Source organism: Hyaena hyaena, unplaced genomic scaffold (genome assembly GCF_003009895.1).
Source record: "Hyaena hyaena isolate Hyena2069 unplaced genomic scaffold, ASM300989v1 scaffold_146, whole genome shotgun sequence".
In the NCBI taxonomy this organism is placed as follows: domain Eukaryota; kingdom Metazoa; phylum Chordata; class Mammalia; order Carnivora; family Hyaenidae; genus Hyaena; species Hyaena hyaena.
Genome location: NW_024080778.1, coordinates 728,432 through 749,491, shown reverse-complemented (window position 1 = coordinate 749,491; position 21,060 = coordinate 728,432). Strand labels below are relative to the sequence as shown.

Below are 21,060 nucleotides of genomic sequence, written 5' to 3'. Positions count from 1 at the left end.
CATTTGTATTTAATTTTAATAGTATTTTCTGACATTGAAGGAATGTCTAAATTTTATATAGTCCTATTACGATTTTGGTTTTAACTTTTGTTTGTGTCCTTTAAAAGTTTTTCAACCTTCAGGTTAGGAATATTCCAGCTATGAATTTTTTTAGTTCTTTGGCGATTTCAATTTTGCATCTTTAATCTATTTAAGGTTTTATTTTGGCTCATACTGTAAACCATAAATCTCATTCCCTCTCCCCCCACAACCCCCAGAAATAGCTCTAAGTTCACTATCGTGTATTAAATAATCTATCTTTTTTCACTGGCAAAAAATTTGGGTAGTTTGGACATCTAAATTAATAATAACTAAGTCAGTTTGAGTCAATAGAAAGCCATGAATTCATAATAATACTAAAAATAAAATAAAGGTAACACAGAAACAATAAGCAAAAGCAAAACTCCTTGAACAGCATTATACATTTTTTATGACATCAGCTCATTATTCCAAAACTTGATCTGTTTCAGTATTCTTGCTCAGAGAGTCGTCACACCGAGACTTTTCTTTCCAGGAAGCAACTTTATTCATGCCGGCACCGCTCAGTTGGGTTTTGTACCCAAAAGAACTGAGCGGCCCACCTCATATGGCATAGGTTTTTTATACATTTTCTATTTCTTTGTCTCCCATATATGGTAACACACATAAACATGCAGTCTGATTAAGTTGTTTCAGTTTACAAGAACATGGGGGTTGTAGGCAGCTGGACTCATATCTAGGTGACCTTGAAGTCTTCTCCCCTCTCTTCTTCATTTTTTTTCTTTCTCCTTAGGGAGGGGTTCCTACCACAGATCTTTGAAAAACCTTGCAAACATATGCATTTATATATTCATTTTGCCTTTCTGTATTCACAGAAACCAAATTCTTGCTGTTGAAAAACATTGTTACTGAAAATGTTGTTATAAAGTTTAACTGTGCTAATACTGAAATTTATTCAGTATTTTGTTTTGAGGTTTTTTTCAAGAATGCTTTAAATTGAGCTGTCCTTCTAAATCATTCTATTACCAAGCCAGGTTTAATATTTTTTAATGTTATTTCTTTATTTTGAGAGAGAGAGAGAGAAGCACGACCAGAGGAGGGGCAGAGATAGAGAGAGAATGCTAAGCAGGCTCCATGGTGTCAGTGCAGAACCCGACACAGGGCTCAAACTCATGAACCGTGAGATTATGACCTGAGCCCAAATCAAGAGTGAGACACTTAAGCAACTGAGCCACCCAGGCATCCCCCACCTTTTCTTTAAATGTTTATTAAATTTTTATTCTCTTACTCTGTATGTTAAAATCCTATAATAGTAAAATACATTGTATTCAATTTGATTTTATTGCTCTTTTGTTTTGTATTGTGTTGTCCGCAGTATCCTGGTGTGAACCAGCTGTCCTCCAGTCTGGGAGGACTGAGTCTTCAGAGTTCTCCACAACCAGAAAGTCTGAGACCTGTAAACCTCACCCAGGAGAGGAATATTTTACCCATGACTCCTGTTTGGGCTCCTGTACCTAACTTGAATGTAGACCTCAAAAAATTAAACTGTAGCCCGGAGTAAGTATTTGTTTTATTTTATTTTATGATCTTTAGTAAGTAATATACTTTGTCAGAAACATTGTTTGAGTTTCAGAGCCAGTAAAAGTGATAGGATACTAATTCCTTGATTGGAAATTTTGTTAATGCGGACTTTTCTTTTAGTCTGTAGAGAAGTTCTAGCTGTAAGATTCAGTTTGGGTCCTGTTTGTGCCTCCATCTCTGTCTCCATTCAGGCCTATTCCCTGTCACCTAATGTGAGGGAAATTTTTTTCCTGCTTGAGTGAAAGGTTTCAGGAACCCCAATTTAACCATATTTTTCTTACATTTCTTTTTCCTTACTTTTCACCAGGAGTAACTTCTGATGTCTTTTAAAATAAGGGGGAATCTTTCATCTTCAATCTTTGCTTGAAAAGGATGTATACTTCACTTTATAATCCTAAGAACGGGTTTATATAAATGGTTTATCTCTTGAGTTTTCTTTTCTTTGCATAGAATGCAAAGACCATTATCTCCAGGCTTATGATTTCCTTTATTGAGTATTTCCTCACTGCATGGAGAAGTTTAGCTGACAGTTTGCACCTGGTGGCCACCAAACCCTGGTGTATCCTCTGGGTTGATGAGCTCTGTCACTCACCTCACAGTACCTTCAAAACTCAGAGTTCTCTGTTCTTGTTTGCTTTCAGTACTTATTTCTCCTAAGAACAGGATAGTTCTCTGTACTCAGATGCTTTTTAGAAAACATCTTCCTGCTCCTGAAATCTCTCCTTTTCATAAAGTAAACTGATTCACAGAAAAACATTGTCTTCTCCCTTGCATTAGAATTAGTGTTGATTTTATTTACAGCCAGTACTGTCCTTTATTAAGGCAATAGTGTTCTAGCTTTTTAAAAAACCATAAGCTTCTCTTTTTTCAACCAAAATCTTACAGAGATTTCCAATATAGGAAACAAAATAGAACTGCTCTGAAGATTCCCCCTCTTCTCCCACCCACTGCCACCAGTCCCCCATCAGTGCCTAAGGCAGCATCAAGATCATTGTCATAAAAATGTATAATCACTGATTCTGGGATAAAAACAGCTGCCTATTGGGACGCCTGAGCGACTTAGTCAGCAACCAGCTTCGGCTCAGGTCATGATCTCACAGTTCATGAGTTCAAGCCCCACACTGGGCTGTGTGCTGACAGCTCAGAGCCAGGAGCCTGCTTCGGATTCTATGTCTCCTCCTCTCTCTGCTCCTCCCCCATTCATGCTCTGTCTCTCTCTCTTAAAAATAAATAAACATTAAAAAAAAAAAAAAACCAGCTGCCTATTCCTATGAATATCAGTTGCTATCAGGGCATAAGTATGTGGATTTTGGTCTTGTGTTATAGAAGATTAGGCATCCCCTAAGTAGGTGAATATGGTCTATGTATGTATGAAGAGATTCCACAGGTCCAGAGGATGGTGTGTGTGTTTCTACTCAGTTATGTGTTTTCTGTGAAAATCTCTCTCTCATCAAAATAGCAATGCAGAGTAATTAGGAGTGTAGACTTGAGAACTGGACAGACACAGGTTCTTACCATGGTTCCACTGATAAATACCTATAAGATTCTGTACATTTTTATTTTATTTTATTTTTAATGTTTTATTTATTTCTAGGAGAGAGAGAGAGAGAGAGAGACAGTATGAGCAGGGGAGGGTCAGAGAGAGAGGGAGTCACAAACTGAAACAGGCTCCAGGCTCTGAGCTGGAAGTCAGCACAGAGCCCGACGCGGGGCCCGAACCCACGAACCGCGAGATCATGACCTAAGCGAAAGTCGGACGCTTAACCGACTAAGCCACCCAGGCGCCCCAATTCTGCACAGTTTTAAAAAATATTTATTCATTTTTGAGAGAGAGGGAGCAAGTGGGGGAGGGATAGAGAGAGGGGGACAGGATCTGAAGTGGGCTCCACATTGACAGCAGTGAAGCTGATGCAGGGCTCAAACTCACTAACTGAGATCATGACCTGAGCCAAACTTAGATGCTCAACTAGCTGAGCCACCCAGGTGCCCTAAGACTGTGCAAATTTCTTAACTTCTCAAATTTTCAGTATCGTCAGCTGAAAAACAGGAATAATTCAATAAATATTTACTAAACGCTTTCTAAGTTAAGAGCCAGGCACTGTTTCTGGGTGCTAGGAATGAAGCAGTAAACAAATAGAGTTCCTAATTTCATGCAACCTTTATCCTATTAGGGAAGACATACCATGAACAGTCAAAAAATCATTAACTGTCATAAGTTGAGGATCATGTATAATACACAATGTCAGAATATTACTATGAAGTAGGGAATAGTAAGAGTAGAGGTTGGCTGTTTTTAATTGAGGAGTCGGGACAGGTTTTTCTCAAGGAGTTAACATTTGAGTAGAGATCTGAATGAAGTGTGAAAACAAATCAAGTGTGCCAAGCTGTGTGAACATTAATCACAGAAGTCCTGAAGCAGGCACCACCTTACTGCGTTCACGGAACACGACCAGCCTGGAGTCTGTACATACCTGGATATCTATATACTATCAGCTGCTCTTCTTAAAATTCCTTTTCTGGTGTCTACTACTTCTTCCTTCTTATCTCTTTGATTGCTCCTTTATTGATTCTGTGTCTACTGACCTTCACTCATAACTTAATAAGTTACAAGCACTTTCTCTAAGAGAGGAATAGTGCTAAGGTCACACGGGACGAAATGATCTGTGATCTCAAGTGGTACACAACCGTAAAGCAAAGCAGAGTAATACCGTAGAAGCATAAACTGATCTCAGAGCACAGAGAGAGACATCCACTTCTTCTCACTTGTTACCAGAAGGAAGGGTGGTTTCAAAAGAAGTGATAATTTTGAGGAGTCTCATAGTAAGAGTTTCATCAGGTAGAAAATGGGCAGGAAAGCAAGGAATAGCATTATTAAAGATGCAGGGGTATACCTATTCACTGGTGTCTTCTACTCCCTCCTATTCATATTCTACATCTAGTCATAATGTTTTTTCCCAAATGTGTTGTATTTTTCCACCATGAAAATGTTGAGTCCTTAATTTAGGTCTTTTGACATATATTGCATATATGCCTGCTTAAAGTAATATGGATCTTTCTAGTTCTGGTTTTATAACATTCCCATATAATTCTCATCTATATGAATGTTGTTAATTATCTACAAATGTCTACTTCAGTATATATTTTTTTCTGATAGCTAATATAGTCCGTGTTGTCTCTGTTTTTTGCAGTTCATTTCGGTGTACTTTGACAAATATTCCACAGACCCAGGCTTTACTGAATAAAGCTAAGCTTCCTTTAGGATTACTGTTACATCCCTTCAGGGACCTGACGGTAAAGTGACATATTTTAAAACATTTGTGGATACTGATGTGTGTTTGTTTGCAAGGTGTTTTGATTGTATATTTTCCAGGAGATTTTTTTTCATCTTCTTTTATTTTTTTAAGTTAGAAATAATCATTTTTGTCAAATTCACCTCAGCAAACATTTTTTTAAGTACCTGCTCTGGGATGGGTCCTAACTAAGCACTGATAAATACAGAGATAACTAAGTCATTGACTTTGCTTCTAAGAAATTTCTATCTAACAGGGTACAAAGATGGAGAAACAAATAAACGATGGTGCAGGATAACTGATAGCTGTAACTAACCAAATTCTGTGAGGTGCCGAGTACAGGATGGGAAGTGATTCCCTCTGGGTGCGGTAGCAGTGGTTTTCTGTCCATGATGAGGTCTGAGCTGGATTTTGAAAGATGAGTAATTTTGGAAATTGGAAAGGCCGTTGCAGATAACCTTTGGGAGCTCTTTATTAAACATGAAGGTTGTACCAACAGTGAGGTCCAGTTAGGGAGGAAAACTGTATAATATTCCTAACTGTAGGGAACAAATAACCTTTGTAATAATAAGTCCAAATGCTTCAGGTCTGTTGAATTAAAACATTTCTTATTTACATTTCCACAGCCTATTGGTTTAATGCCGAGCTGGCTGGATTTTTACATATACTTCTGGGATTTAATGCAAATATGTTGTCTTTAAACTAAAACTCTATAAACTTCAGAGATAAAGTTTATCCAGATACATTTTATTTATACTTTGTAAGTTGTATTTCTCCCTCACATTTTTTTACTGCTGTGGTTTTCTACCCTTATTGCTGCTGAGTTTCTTTTGCTCTCATTTATCCAAAAAAAAAAATGTTTCTTAACTCCCTGTTGTGCCAGATGCTGAGGATATAAAGGTCAGTAAGCTTCCTTATGGGACTAACTTTCGCACTAGGATGTATAGAAAGGAACAGAGTGAATAGAAAATAATCATAATATGCAATAGATACCTTGAATTTACTCATTCAGTACATACTGTCTCATCACCTGTTAAACTATTTCAGACATTATCTCTAAACCGAGATCGTGAACTTCCTATATACATAGGTGAGAATTTTTTTTCTAAACACAGATGCCATATATGGTATTTTCTTGAAGTGTATACCCTAAATTGGCAACAGTGACTTCCTCTGGGCTGTAGAATTCTGGGTAATTCTTTGTTTTCTCATTTTCAGTTAATTGTGCTTCCTGATTTTTCCTAAGTGTTATGTCATTACTTGTATAATAAAAACTATATATGTTAAAGAAATTAAATACAAAGATACAAATATTTTTGTGTAGATTGCAGGGAGGGGGGGAAGCCAGAAGGAAATATACTAAAAGGTTATCAGGGATTAATTCAGGGAGATTGAATAATATGTGATTTTTTTTTTAGTGTTTTTTCATATTTGCTAAAGTTCTTAAAGTTCCCAACCCCTTTCTTTCCTTTTCCCTTGTTTTAAAGGAGTCCAAAACATATTTATAAATTTATTTTTAAATATTTTTTTCATGCTGACTTTTGTTTTAAGTTTATTTATTTATTTTTGAGAGAGAGAGAGTAAGGGCAAGTGGGGGATGTACAGAGAGAGTAAGAGAGAATCCCATGCAGGCTCCACAGTGTCAGCACAGAGCTCAATGCAGGGTTCAAACTCACAAACCATGAGATAGCAACCTGAGCCAAAGTTGGACACTTAACCGACTGAGCCACCCAGGCTTTATTTTTATTTATTATAAATTTATTTTTATATATCATAATTAGTAATCTTTGCCCCCTCAACACTTTTAAAAAAGATCACTAAAATTACCAGCATTTCAGGGTGGTCTCTTTTTTCGTTAAGTTTAGCACCAAAACATTCTCACCTTCTGAAAAAAATAACTCATTCAAAACTAGGTAGAACTTCTGCCTTTCATCATTTAAAACTGTCACACGCACTTACAAATATATTCATTTTTTTTTAAATTTTTGTTAATGTTTATTTTTATTTTTGAGAGAGAACACAAGTGGGGGAAGGCAGAGGGTGAGGGAGACAGAAGTAGGCTCCGGGCTCTAAGCTGTCCACACAGAATCTGGCACAGGGCTGAGACTCACAAGCCATGAGATCATGACCTGAGCCAAAATTGGACACTGAGCCAACTGAGCCACCCAGGTGCTCCTCATGTTTTTGTTCTGTTTTTTTTTAAAGCACATTGTGTTTGGTTTTTTGTGGCATCGGTTCCCGTCAGGACTGTTGTGGCTGTGTAGTGAGCAGTGCCCAACGGTCCAGTACCAGGTACTGTCAGACAGCAAAGACAACGACATATTTATGTGGTATATTTTTCTTTCTCACTGATATTTCTTGAGTCTACCTGATGAGCTCTGAGTTATATTATTTTTTTGGCCAACCAGGGTTTTCTTAATGAGCCAGTAACTTATTACATTTGGTTTGACTTTGTTTTGGTAGTATCTCACCATTTGTGGTGAAGAGTGAAAAAACTTGACAGCGCTTGTGTTGCTCAGCACATCACTGGATTTTATTAAAAGCCATCAATTTCAAAACACAGTTATAGTTTCTGTTCTGTATATGGAGCAGAGCAGTCTGTGTTCCGTTTTTCCCTGGGGTGCTTTTTCTGCTACAGCGTCTTTATTTTACTTCCTAGCAATTACCAGTGATAACATCAAATACCATTGTGAGGTGCCGATCTTGTCGAACATATATCAACCCTTTTGTATCCTTCATTGATCAACGTAGATGGAAATGCAATTTGTGCTATAGAGTTAATGACGGTGAGTTTCAGATTCTTAAAATAAGTGTATTTAATATTATCTTAAACATTTTGGCATTTTTGTCATTATCTGGTCTCTTTCCTCATTGCTTCAAAAACTTTCAGGCCACTTTTTTTTTTTTTAATGTTTTATTTATTCCTGAGAGAGAGAGAGAGACAGCGTGAGTAGGGGAGGGTCAGAAAGAGAGGGAGACACAGAATCTGAAACAGGCTCCAGGCTCTGAGCTGTCAGCAGAGAGCCCGACACAGGGCTCGAACCCACAAACCAGGAGATTATGACCTGAGCCGAAGCCAGACGCTCAACCGACACGGCCACCCAGGCACCCCTCAGGCCACTTTTTAATGGAGAAAATATAGCCTAGGGCCACTTCATCTTGGCTGGCCAGGGGATGATTGAGAATGAGCAGAGTGACGGTGAGGCCAAGTAAAAAATATTCACAGAACAAGCATTGAAGGTCATGTAGACTAATTGTGCTTGATCCTGACAAGTTAAGATTATCTTCAGTTTGTACATTTGGTCCATTTAAGTAAGCATAGATTTTTGCCAGTATGTATGGACACGTGCATATGAGCATGTGTGCTGGTATCCCTTTGAGTCATTTCTTAGGTCCTGTTAGTATAATTGCTTTCAAATTTGTGTTTCTGTCTGATTTCTTTTTTTCCTTATCATGTGATATAATAAATCGGACACAAGCTTAAGAATCAGGTTACCTTTGTCCTGGTTCCTCTCTTGATTTCAAGCGTTTATTTTATGTTTATCTTATCTTGTTATTTTTTTTTAAAGAGTATTTTTACCATGAGATGTTCACAGAACTATTGTAAACTTGACATAAATATTGATGATGAAGGTGTTTATTTCTTGGTATGCACATGTGTGTTTAGTTACAAAATGTATTACTAACTTTGTACTGGATTTCTATTTCTTACCTAGTTCCTGAAGAATTTATGTATAACCCCCTAACTCGATCTTATGGAGAGCCTCATAAACGACCAGAAGTTCAGAATTCAACTGTGGAATTCATTGCTTCTTCAGATTACATGGTAACTACTCAGTGTAAAAATTAGTCATGGGATATAACTGTATTGGTCATTTATAATTTGCTGTGAAGTAAATTCTTGCAAAATTTTGAATTGTCCCCAATATTAATTTTTTACAGTAATACTGAAATTTTATACTTAACAAATAGAAAACTTTTTGTAAAGGTTATTTGATGTCCTAAAAGAATGCAGTTATGTCACTAAGAAACATTAGTAATGTTTTATGATAAGCACTAATGTTTATAATTTGTTGTCGTTTTGATTTGATTACTGGCATGGAATGAATATGAATATCCTTTCACCATTTAATATTTAAGACCTTCAAACAGAAAAACTCATGTTTTTGCCAAAAGCTGCGGGTTTCTGGCTCTTAAAGATACCCCCATCTTACTGGTTTACCCAGTACAGATATCAAGATAAATGGATATTGACCTCACTTTAACTTTTCTCTCTCCAGTTCATCATAAAATTCTACTTGTTCTTTAATTATACTAGCTTTTTAAGATCTCATTCTTCTTTTCTGTTTACAAAAATGAATTATTGGCTTAAGTGCTCCTCCTCTTTTATCATATCTATTCATTTTAAATGTATTATTAGTAACTACATTTCTTCAGTATCCTCATGACTAATCTTTGTTGTCTCCAAAAATGTACAGTGTTGCTTGCTGGTGGGGAAACGTGAACAGAGACAGCTGATGTGTATAAAGTTCCTGCGGTTTGGCCCATCTCTTTCTTTATTTTTGTAATTTTTATGGTCCAGTTTAGCATCTGCCCAGTTGATTCCTAGTTCCGTCTGTTTCCCTATTAACTGTAGTAAACTTTCTCTTGGGCCCTTTTACTCTGAACTTCTTGCCTTCTTTACAACTTATATTCACAACTCTGTTCTGGCTCCTGAAGTACTGAAGCAAGAAGTTAATCTTTAATTTTTGCCATATGATCTTTGGTTGGCATATTAAGAAAAAAAGATTTTATATATTCTTTTAACTTTGTATAGCAGTAATTTTTCAAGCATACTTCAAAAAAGAAATAATAGTGTAGTGTGCCATTATTTACCTATCACCAAGCTTCAACAGTTAGCAACATTTTGCTAAATATATTTCGTCTATCCCCAGTCCACCCCAGTGCTTCCTCCATTCACCCACTCTGGAGTTTATTAAATGCTGATCCCAGCATCATATCATTTAACCTATAAATACTTGAGTATCTATATCTACCAGATAATGACTTAACATACTTAAAATACCATCACCAAGACTTTCTTTACACTTAGCACTTAATGCTTGTGATTTAGCCACCATGACGTGACCCAACAGCTAGTAGTATTAGTTGTAAGGTTTTAAAAAAGAAATATAAAAAACAATGTTTTTGGAGTAGGGAAGGGAGATAGAGGTTCGTTCACATTAATGGTAAATAAGCTTAATTTTTCTTTGAAAGATATTTCAGTTAACATTCTATCAGAAAAACGTTTAGGGGGTGCCTGGGTGGCTTAGTCGATTGAGCGTCCAGCTTTCACTTAGGTCATGATCTCGCGATTCGTGGGTTCAAGCCCCGCATCGGGCTCTGTGCTGACTGCCAGCTCAGAGCCTGGAGCCTATTTCAGAGTCTGTGTCTCCCTCTCTCTCTGACCCTCCCCTGCTCACGCTGTGTCTCTCTCTCCTAGAAATTATAATAATAATAATAATGATAATAAAAGAAAAACGTTTAGGCTATCTCTTTAACCAGTACTGTGTAACAACTGCCTTATTATGCTTAATATACAACCAACTTATAAGAAAATAAGTTAAAGGAATGTCATTTTCATTAGCACACAAGATCTTACAAAATGTTGATCCTATCTGTGTGTTTTATTGTATCATCAGTAAATACCCAGTAGTAATAGTGATATAAAAAGAATAAATTGTACCTATTAAAGAAATAAAACTATTTTTATTCCTTTCAGCTTCGTCCTCCTCAACCTGCAGTTTACCTGTTTGTTTTAGATGTATCTCATAATGCAGTGGAAGCTGGATATTTGACAATTTTGTGCCAGTCGTTGTTAGAAAATCTAGACAAGTAAGAAATTTTTTTTACTCATGTGTTTGTGTGTACACAAATATATATAAGTTTATTAGCAACTTATGGGGTTAGTTTTTATTACAGTTTGACTTCATGTATCTGTCACTGCAAGAGTACTTCTTGGGGCACCTGGGTGGCTCATTCGGTTAAGCACCCACTTCGGCTCAGGTCTTGATGTCTCGGTTTGTGGGTTTGACCCTGCAACAGGCTCTGTGCTAACAGCTAGCTCAGAGCCTGGAGCCTGTTTCAGCTTCTGTGTCTCCCTCTTTCTCTGACCCTCCCCTGCTCATGCTGTCTGTCTGTCTGTCTCTCTCTCTCTCTCTCTCTCTCTTTCTCTCTCAGAAATAAATAAAAAAATTTTTAAAAATTTAAAAAAAAAAAACTAAAAAGAGTACTTCTTGTCCATCTCAGACCAAGGATCCTGCTACTTCAATTATTATGATTTATGACTTGGTATCTGAATCATAAAATTGTAAATGTTTAATACTTGCTAAAGAATTTAGATCTCATCTAACTGTTCCTTGGACTTGGCACATCTGAGCACTGACCAGGGTATCAAGGATCTGGATGAGAGATATGTAGCTGTAATTTATGCCTGAGCAAGGAGTTTTTCATATTAGTTTCAAATGCCCTATTGAGAAAATGAACCAGATAAAGGGAAAGAAGGAATTGATTTTGTGCTGAATATTTCAGGAAGCCAGAAACTGAACTCTTCATTTTGGCATATGAGAAATGAGCTGTATTGTGCAAGTAGAAATAGAGTATAGGATATTGGCTCTAATTCCTGCCTAGAGTTGGTCATGAAGGAGACCCTCAACTAGCTTGAAAAATGAACCTTCCAAATCTCTGGAAAACAAAGTAGTTTGTACATTGCTTTTTTTTACTCCCAAAACCCATAGGAGATATGGGTTATTAGTAAGAGTGGCTCCCATCTGCATTGGTCTTGACATATGTAAAAAAGTACAAAAAGTACTTTGTCAGAAGTACTCTTGGTGATTCCAGAAGGTTCTCTCCCATCTTCCATTTAAGTTTGAGAGTCCTTGTTCTGTTAAGTGCTAGCTCTTGTTACCATAGTCTGCATATCACTGATCTGGGCCTATGACTAGTAGATTAAAATACCCAGAAACATTAAATGATTTGCTTTTAGTTTCTTTTAGTAACTTAAAGTTTTCATATTTTTATCCTTGATTGAAGCATTTGCCCTGTTTTTAGGCACAAGTGCTTATTAAGTCAGGTATAGCTTCAGCAGTGAGTAGCAATGGAAGACTGCAAAGAAATAGTTTTAAAACTGAAGAGTCAGCTTGCTGAAAAAGTATGAGGATATAATCCTAGAAATAGGAGCCAGTCCAATGAGTGACTACTTGTGAGTTAGACTATGCAAAACCAAAAGGATAAAATTGGGAATGGAAAATCAGTTAAAACATACATACATATATATGTACATAAATATTTGTATATATTTGATTAATCAGAAAATAGAAGCATTAGGAAAATAAAAAAAAAGATAACTTGTTTTTGGAAAGGGTTATGGACATAACTTTGAGAAAGAGGAATTTGATGTGGAGCAATTCCAGTTCAACTCTGAATTGGGAGCCTGGGGTAGAGTAGATGGGGAGTCTCCATTCTGACTGATAACAAACAACCCTAACACGCCATGACCTTAGAAATTTGAGAGGAGTAAAGGATCGTCTGTAGAAACATCATAAATCTTGGGGCGCCTGGGTGGCTCAGTCGGTTAAGCGTCCAGCTTAGGCTCAGGTCATGATCTCATGGCTCGTGGGTTCGAGCCCCATGTCGGACTCTGTGCTGACAGCTAGCTCAGAGCCTGGAGCCTGTTTCAGATTCTATGTCTCCCTCTCTCTCTGACTCACCCCTGCTCACGCTGTCTCTCTCTTTCTCTCTCTCAGAAATAAATAAACATTTTTAAAAGTTAAAAAAAAAAAAAAGAAAAGAAACGTTATAAATCTTGACCAGTATTGATAAGCTAAACACCCACATAACTTGATGCATTCTGTTTTCTGAAATATATTTTGACCTTGTTTGTGAACCAGCTAACTAGCCTGATCAATCATGCATAATAGTAATAATGTTTATTTTTGATGTACACTATTTTGGCATCCTAAGATATTCAAAAATATTTTAAAAGCATTGCTAAAATAATAAATTATAACAGCAGTTAACATAGTTAGTGGTACTTAAAAATATACTTCTGTAAGATGAGGCATCCATTTTATCAAAAAGGAGAACCTGACAGGCAAAGAAATGGTAATTCTTTATGCCATGGCATTGACTTTTTTTTTTTTTTTTTGAGATTTTATTTTATTTTATTTTATTTTATTTTTATTTATTTTTTTTATTTTTTTATTTTTTTTACAAATAGTTTATTGTCAAATTAGTTTCTACATAACACTCAGTGCTCATCCCCAAAGTGCCCTCCTTCATGCCCATACCCCCTCCCCCCCACATCCATCAGTCCTCAGTTTTTGTCAGCATTCAAGAGTCTCTCATGGTTTGGCCATGGCATTGACTTTTGAATACTGAGTTCTTGTGGAAAACTTTTAATGTTTTTATTTATTTATTTATTTTTTGAGAGACAGAAAGTGAGCGGAAGGGCAGAGAGGGAAAGAGTCACAGAATCTAAAGCAGGCTCTAGTCTCTGAGCTGTCAGCACAAAGCTACACGCAGGGCTTGAACTGTCAGCACAGAGCTAGACACAGGGCTTGAACTCACAAACTGCAAGACCATGACCTGAGCTGAAGTCAGAGGCTTAACCGACTGACCTACCCAGATGCCCCAACTTTTAAAAGACTGATAATAGATGAAATGTCTTGCTGTTCTGAAATGTGACTTTTATTTAAAATTTTCTACATTAAAATCTGATTTACATTACATTGTCTTTTCATGGAAAGTGCTCATTTGTCATTCTGCCCTTAAAACTGTTTAAGCTAGATACACTCTTTGTAGTATTGGAACTGAAAATATGAGTAAATTTTTAGTTAAAGGAGTATGTGTTAGAGGCAAGTTAAGAAGAAATCTTTGATTTTTAAAATATTTCATTTTTAGCTTTGGTTTATTATTTGAACATGGTTCAGTTTTTTGAAGTATTAACTCTAAACATGTTGGTTTCATCTGAAAATGGGATGTTTCATCTTTGCTCTTCTTTTCTAATGTATGTTGATTTACAGAGGAATAACTTTCTGTTCTCTATGAAAAAGCACGTGTAATTATTCTTAGACTTAGTTTACTATTTCATTATTTTTTTAATATGTTACTAAACACTTTGAATTTAAAATTATCATTTTTGGAGCCCCTGAGAGGCTCAGTTGGTTGAGCGTCCGACTTTGGCTCAGGTCATAATCTCACAGTTCGTGGGTTCGAGCCCTGCGTCAGGCTCTGTGTTAAATGCTTGCTCAGAGCCTGGAGCCTGTTTCAGATTCTGCGTCTCCTTCTTTCCTTGACCCTCTCCCGCTCACGCTTACCTGTCTCTCAAAAATAAATAAATGTAAAAAAAAAATTAAAATTATCATTTTTATCCTTAGGCTTCCTGGAGATTCACGAACAAGAATAGGATTCATGACCTTCGATAGCACTATTCATTTCTACAATTTACAAGAAGGATTATCACAGCCTCAGATGTTGATTGTGTCTGATATAGATGGTAAGCAGTGAATAGAAGTCTCTGATTTTGGAATTGAGGCTACTTTATTTGATAATACATCCTGTCATGGGGCTGTAAGGATAATTTGGCACACTTTGATGTTGTTTAAAAACAGTTTCCTGGTGAGGTGCCTGGGTGGCTCAGTTGGCTGAGCGTCCAACTCTTGATTCGGCTCAGGTCATGATCCCAGGGTTGTGAGATCCAGCCCCATATCCGGCTCTGCACTAAGTGTGGATCCTGTTGAAATTTTTTCTTTCTTCCTCTGCCCCACTCCCTAGCTCATGTTTTCTCTCTTTCTCTGTCCTTCTCCCTCTACCTCTTTCTTCTGGTCTCTCTCTAGAGAGATAGATAGTTTGTTTCCTGGAACATATTTCATTCTAAGTTTTCTGTGCCTGTGTGTATACTTATACATGTGTACACACACATGTGTATAATATATATTTAATAAAGTATATATATATTTAATAAAGCAGTATCATGGTTCCCATTATTTATACAGCCTGGTAAAAACTAAGATTTTTAAATTTATGATATTCTTTTGACTTGATTTATCTGTTGATTAAAATACATGTTTTCCCTTTAGATGTTTTTCTCCCTACACCGGATAGCTTACTTGTGAATCTATATGAAAGTAAAGAGGTGAGACTGACTTTTTTCTTAAAAGTATGAAAATATTTCTGTTATTTCAACTGTTTACTAAAATCTTGAACATTTGTTTACTTAGTATATTAATATTGCATAGACAATGTAGGTAGCATATTTATTGATTAACCCTTGGGTTTATATCCCCCAAGATACAGTGGTATGCATTATACTCCAGAATGTTTTAAAGAAGAAAACTGCCTTGCCCTCTGAGTAATTCAACTTTTAATCTTTGTTTTCCCAGCTTATAAAAGACTTATTGAATGCATTACCAAATATGTTCACCAATACAAGAGAAACCCACAGTGCCCTTGGTCCTGCGCTTCAGGCTGCCTTTAAATTAATGTCTCCAACAGGTGGCCGTGTGTCTGTATTTCAGACACAGTTACCTTCCTTGGGTGCAGGAGTTCTGCAGTCCAGAGAAGATCCTAATCAGAGATCAAGCACAAAGGTATTTTAGATTTGGTTTCTCTGTATATTTAAGATGCTGTTTTGTACCTCCATAGACTGTGTAGTTATTTGTTTGTTATTCTACTTTTTTACTTCATTGATAGTAAAAATCTGGTGAGAAAGTTTAATTATCATTTTGCGTTCTTCATATTACTTTGTTTGCAAGTCATAGAAATTTAAAAATAATTTCCTCTAATCCTTTCATTTTACAGATGAGGAAAATAGATTAAACTTGCTAAAGGTTAAGTAACTAATGGTAAAGGTGTGACTTGATTTTCTGGCTGTGGTGCTCTTTTCTGTTACACAAGTGATAATACTACATCTGAGCTATTACAATTTAACATGCTCATACTAAAATATTTTAATTATAAAGATAATACAAACCATTGTAGAACAAATGTAAACCATCAGTAATCTTTACTATCAAGGTAATAGCATTTAGGCGTGCTTGGCTGGCTCACTTGAAGAACATATGACTCCTGATCTTGGGGACTTAAGTTTGAGCCCCACGTTGGGTGTAGAGTTTACTTAAAAATAAAATACTTTTTTAAAAAAAGATAATGTTTATATAAACACCTACAAATAACCATGATCAGGCACCATACATGTACAGTATATTTTTAACTGACTGTTTTTCATTGAGGGGTACATTGTGAGCATTTTCTGAAGTCCCTGAAAATTGTCTTAATTTTTTTTAATGTTATTTATTTTTGAGACAGAGAGACAGCATAAGCAGGGGAGGGGCAGAGAGAGAAGGGAAATGCAGAATCCGAAACAGGCTCCGGGCTTTGAGCTGTCAGCATATCCCAACACGGGGCTTGAACTCAGGAACCTTGAGATCATGACGTGAGCCAAAGTTGGTGGTTTAACCGACTGAGCCACCCAGGTGACTCTGAAAATTATCTTTTAAAAATATTTTTTAGAGACACCTGGCTGGCTCAGTCAGAAGAGCATGCAACTTTTGATCTCAGGGTCATGAGTTCAAGCTGCACTTTGAAGGTAAAGATTACTGAGAAAGATAAACTTTCAAAAATAAAAAAATATTTTTTAGTAAATATGAAAGTAGTTGATTTATAGCTTACTTCCTAGCTACTGAACAGTTGTCTCCAGTATTTTCACTATTTAAAAAAAAAAGACTATGAGACTGAATATTACTTGAGTTTTACATGAAGATTTGGTCAAAATATTTTAATCCCTTATTTCAAATAATAAATAAGCTAGGAAAATCATTTTTGTAGTGTGTATAAGTTTTATCTCACCTCAAAGGAATAATATTACAACTTGTTGAGTATGAACTAAACAGTTTTAATAATGCTGTAAATATTTAACCATATATTTAGTTTTTCCTTGGGAAAAATTCCTAGAAGTGAAATTATTGGCTCAAACTTAAGTTATTAATATGTTTTAGGCACCTGGGTGGCTCAGTCGGTTAAGCATCCGACTTCAGCTCAGGTCATGATCTCACAGTTCTTGGGTTCAAGCCCTGCGTCGGGCTCTGTGCCGACAGCTAGCTCAGAGCCTGGAGTCTGTTTCAGATTCTGTGTCTCCCTCTTTCTCTGACCCTCCTCTGTTCATGCTGTCTCTCTCAGAAATGAATAAAACATAAAAAAATTTTTAAAAAAAGTTATTAATATGTTTTACTTGCTTGGGTTTTGTTTTGTTTTTTTTTTATCAACTGTATCCTTAAGGACTCTTAAATCTTCTAGCCATTATTATTACTGTTTTTTTGTTTTTCATCAATTTGCTAGAGAAAAATAATGCCATATTTTACTTTTTATAGAAAGTGCATTATTAGGAAGGTTTTTTTATTTTTGTGTTTGTTTTTAAGTAGGCTTCATGCCCAGTGTGGAGACCAAAGCAGGGCTTGAACTCACAACCCTGAGGTCGAGAGTAGGACGCTAAACTAACTGAGCCACCTAGGGACCCCCAGAAAGTACAGTTTTAAGTTGTTTTTTAAGAAAAAATCTAATTTTAAAATAAAGTAGGGCAAATATATTTTTTAAACTCATCAACTACAGCTAGCATTCAGTTCATTGATCCATTGTAATCCATTATAGAATACTGAGGGGTTTTGAACAGAGGAAGGTGTTGTATGTTACTGAAGTCTCTGATACAGTTTTGTTTTATTTATCTCATTTAACTTTCGGAAATAGTCTTTATTTCCTGAGACTCAGAAGCTTAAAAATAGCTGTTCTGATTTACATATTTCTTCATATCTGAGTAAACTCTAATATAGTAATCATACATTATAATTAAGAGGATTGAAATATTTTGTTATGTAATGTAGCATAGGAATTAAGAATTGGAGTCTGACTCTTGCATTTTTTTTATTTTTTTTTTTTATAGTTTCTTTATTTTTGAGACAGAGCATGAGTGGGGGAGGGCAGAGAGAGAGGGAGACAGAATCCGAAACAGGTTCCAGGCTCTGAGCTGTCAGCACAGAGCCTGATGCGGGGCTTGAACCCACGAACCGTGAGATCATGACCTGAGCCAAAGTCAGACCCTTAGCCGACTGAGCCACTCAGGCACCCCTGACTCTTGCATTTTCAACTCTTCACCAGTGCCACCTTCTCAGCTCCAGTGTCCTCATGCCAATAGGAAAAACCTTCCTCAGTCTTTGATTCTGTCACATTGTCATGTAACAGGATACAGTGATGATTAACAGCACTCACTCTGCAGCCAGAGCCAGACTTCTCAGTTTTATATTCCAACTTCCACCACTCACTAACTACATAATTGGTTGTTACTTAATCATTTTTTGTCTCAGTTTCCTCATCTGTAAAATGTAGGTAACTTTAATTTATTTAAAACATCTCAAACAGTCCTCTATTAGTACTTTATAAATGTTAACAAGGATCTATGCCAACTACCTAGGAGTTTTAAAAACTTACTTAGTTTGGTAGGAGGATAAAGTATTGTCTTCATTAATAAGAGAGATGTAGAAATGTGTGCATTGTGCAAGGTTTCTAGCTCTTACTTTATGACCTGTTGACTTAGGTTGTGCAGCATCTTGGCCCTGCAACTGATTTTTATAAGAAACTGGCTTTAGATTGCTCAGGACAGCAGACTGCAGTGGATCTGTTCCTTTTAAGTTCACAGTATTCTGACCTCGCGTCTCTAGGTAAGGAGATACCGTGTTCATCTGTTTACATAAACATTTTTAGCATATAATCAAATCTAAACTCCTGAGTAAGAGTTCTCAATATTTGGGTTAGGTAAAAAGCATGTGAATTAGATAGATGATATCTATGAAAATTACCGTAAACTGGAAAGCACCATACAAATCTAAAATGCTATTACTATTTGTTTTTAAAGTCTAATTCCTTTACCATTCTGCTCAACAATAAACCTTATCAGATACTTTACAAATATTTGTGTTTTCACAGATTTATATATTATTCTTATTTTGACATCTTAGGCTTCCTCATTATGACTTAGATTTTTTTCATGATATAAGAATCTGTACTATTGTTAGACAAGTAAGATATTCCTAGATATTATTATAGGATATTATTGTTTCTGTAGCTAATATTTTTTTATATTTCTCTCTAAAGCTTGCATGTCCAAGTATTCTGCAGGGTGTATCTATTATTATCCATCTTTCCATTATACTCACAACCCTTCACAAGCAGAAAAGTTACAGAAAGACCTGAAACGGTATCTCACAAGAAAAATTGGGTTTGAAGCTGTTATGAGAATAAGGTGTACTAAAGGTATGAAATTATAAAAATTATGCTTCATATTATATACTTTTGTGAAAATTACTTTGACTACCTGTAATGATTCTTCATCATTCAGGACTCTACTTGAACCAGTCAGCTATGAGCTATTTTAAATAAATATTTATAGTTATTGAATAATCTTGCCCAGTTTCTTAAGTAACTTGAATAAATGAGCAGAAGTATGTTTGCTTTATTAGGAAGAACCTAAGAAAAAAGCCATATTGGAGGTGATTTTAGAAGGAGAATTAGTGAAGTAGGGAAGATCATAAGTAAAAATTTTCTGATGAATGATCTTTGCCTTCATAATCATTCAGTTTGTCTTCAGTTTGCATTACTCAGTTTTGTGTGAATGTTTGCTGGAGGGACTCTCCTCCCTAATTTTAATTCTTTAAAAAAATTTTTTTTGAAGTTTGTTTATTTTTGAAAGAGAGACAGAACACAAGTGGGGGCAGGGCCGGGGGACATAGAGAGAGAGACAGAGTCTAAAGCAGGCTCCAGGCTCTGAAATGTCAGCCCAGAGCCTGACGCAGAGCTCAAACCCACGAGCCATGAGATCATGACCTGAGCAGAAGTCAGATGCTTAACTGACTGAGCCACCTAGGTGCGCGCCTCCCCCCTCAATTTTAAATCTTAAATGAGTTGTGTAGTAATCGTCATTAGTTTCATTTTTTATATTAGATATTTTTGTGACTTCAAATCACGTGGGAGAAAAGATTAGTTATCAGTGCAAGTTAAATGTATACTCTCTTTTATATAACCTGCATTGTTTGTTTGTTTGTTTTAATTGGTATTTTAGAACCTCTACTAACACCCTAATCATAATCCTTTTGATTCAAAATCAGAGGGATACCTGAGTGGCTCAGTCGGTTAAGCATCTGACTCTTGATCTCAGAGTCTTAATTTCAAGCTCTGCATTGGACTCCATGCATCCAGTGTAGAGGCTACTTTAAAAAAAAATTTTTTTTTTTTAATTCAAAATCAGAGATAGTTTCTACTTTAAAAAGTGGCTTTAGCCTGAGGTAAAGACACTTTTGTTACTTTATCTTTTATAACAAGTTTTCTCTTCTCTAGGTCTTTCAATGCACACTTTTCATGGAAATTTCTTTGTCCGTTCCACTGATTTGTTATCCCTTGCCAACATCAATCCTGATGCTGGATTTGCAGTACAGCTTTCAATTGAAGAAAATCTAACAGATACTTCCTTAGTGTGCTTTCAGACAGCTCTATTATATACATCAAGCAAAGGTAATGTTAACAGATATGAAATATAATCAGCAGCAATTTCCCCCTCCTTTTACACGCTGGTGGAAATGGGGAGAAAGAATGAATGTATAGTGGGAGATAAATGGAATATGCATTAGTTATTAATCAAATATATGTTCTGTTTTATTTTTTTTAACTCATTTTGAATCTTTAATATCGTTTTGTTGTTGTTGTTTTGTTTTGCTAAGGGAGAGAGAGAGTACGCACGAGTGGGGGAGAAAATCCCAAGCAGGCTCCACACTCGGTGCCGAACCCAGTGCAAGGCTCAATCCCACAACCCTGGGATCATGACCTGAGCCTAAATCAAGAGTCAGACACTCAACCAACTGAGTGACCCAAGTGCCCCTTTCATATCTAATATTTAATATTTTTGACTCATGGAAGTCATGGATTCTCAAGTTCATATGTGTCTGGTAAACTCATGCTAAATCCAGCTATGTCGTCTTAGCATTATTTTTTGCCCCCTAAAGTAAATAACTCTGTAGATCATGTAAGACCCATGTTATTTGACAGTCAAGTTTTCTGACATTTTACAATATTGTATATAATTAAGAATGAT

The 21,060-nt window shown here is 36.1% G+C and overlaps 1 protein-coding gene across 2 annotated transcripts in view; it reads left to right on the top strand.

The window, feature by feature from the left end:
* SEC24B (SEC24 homolog B, COPII coat complex component) overlaps window positions 1–21,060 on the top strand; it is a 102,420-nt gene that overhangs the window by 68,851 nt on the left and 12,509 nt on the right. For both annotated transcript variants that reach the window (XM_039238771.1, XM_039238770.1), the window contains 11 exons: window positions 1,394–1,575; window positions 4,788–4,890; window positions 7,549–7,675; window positions 8,606–8,715; window positions 10,651–10,763; window positions 14,306–14,424; window positions 15,008–15,063; window positions 15,311–15,517; window positions 18,514–18,637; window positions 19,071–19,229; window positions 20,310–20,483. In XM_039238771.1, coding sequence (XP_039094702.1) covers window positions 1,394–1,575; window positions 4,788–4,890; window positions 7,549–7,675; window positions 8,606–8,715; window positions 10,651–10,763; window positions 14,306–14,424; window positions 15,008–15,063; window positions 15,311–15,517; window positions 18,514–18,637; window positions 19,071–19,229; window positions 20,310–20,483 — 1,474 coding nt within the window. The remainder of the gene's footprint in view (window positions 1–1,393; window positions 1,576–4,787; window positions 4,891–7,548; window positions 7,676–8,605; window positions 8,716–10,650; window positions 10,764–14,305; window positions 14,425–15,007; window positions 15,064–15,310; window positions 15,518–18,513; window positions 18,638–19,070; window positions 19,230–20,309; window positions 20,484–21,060) is intronic.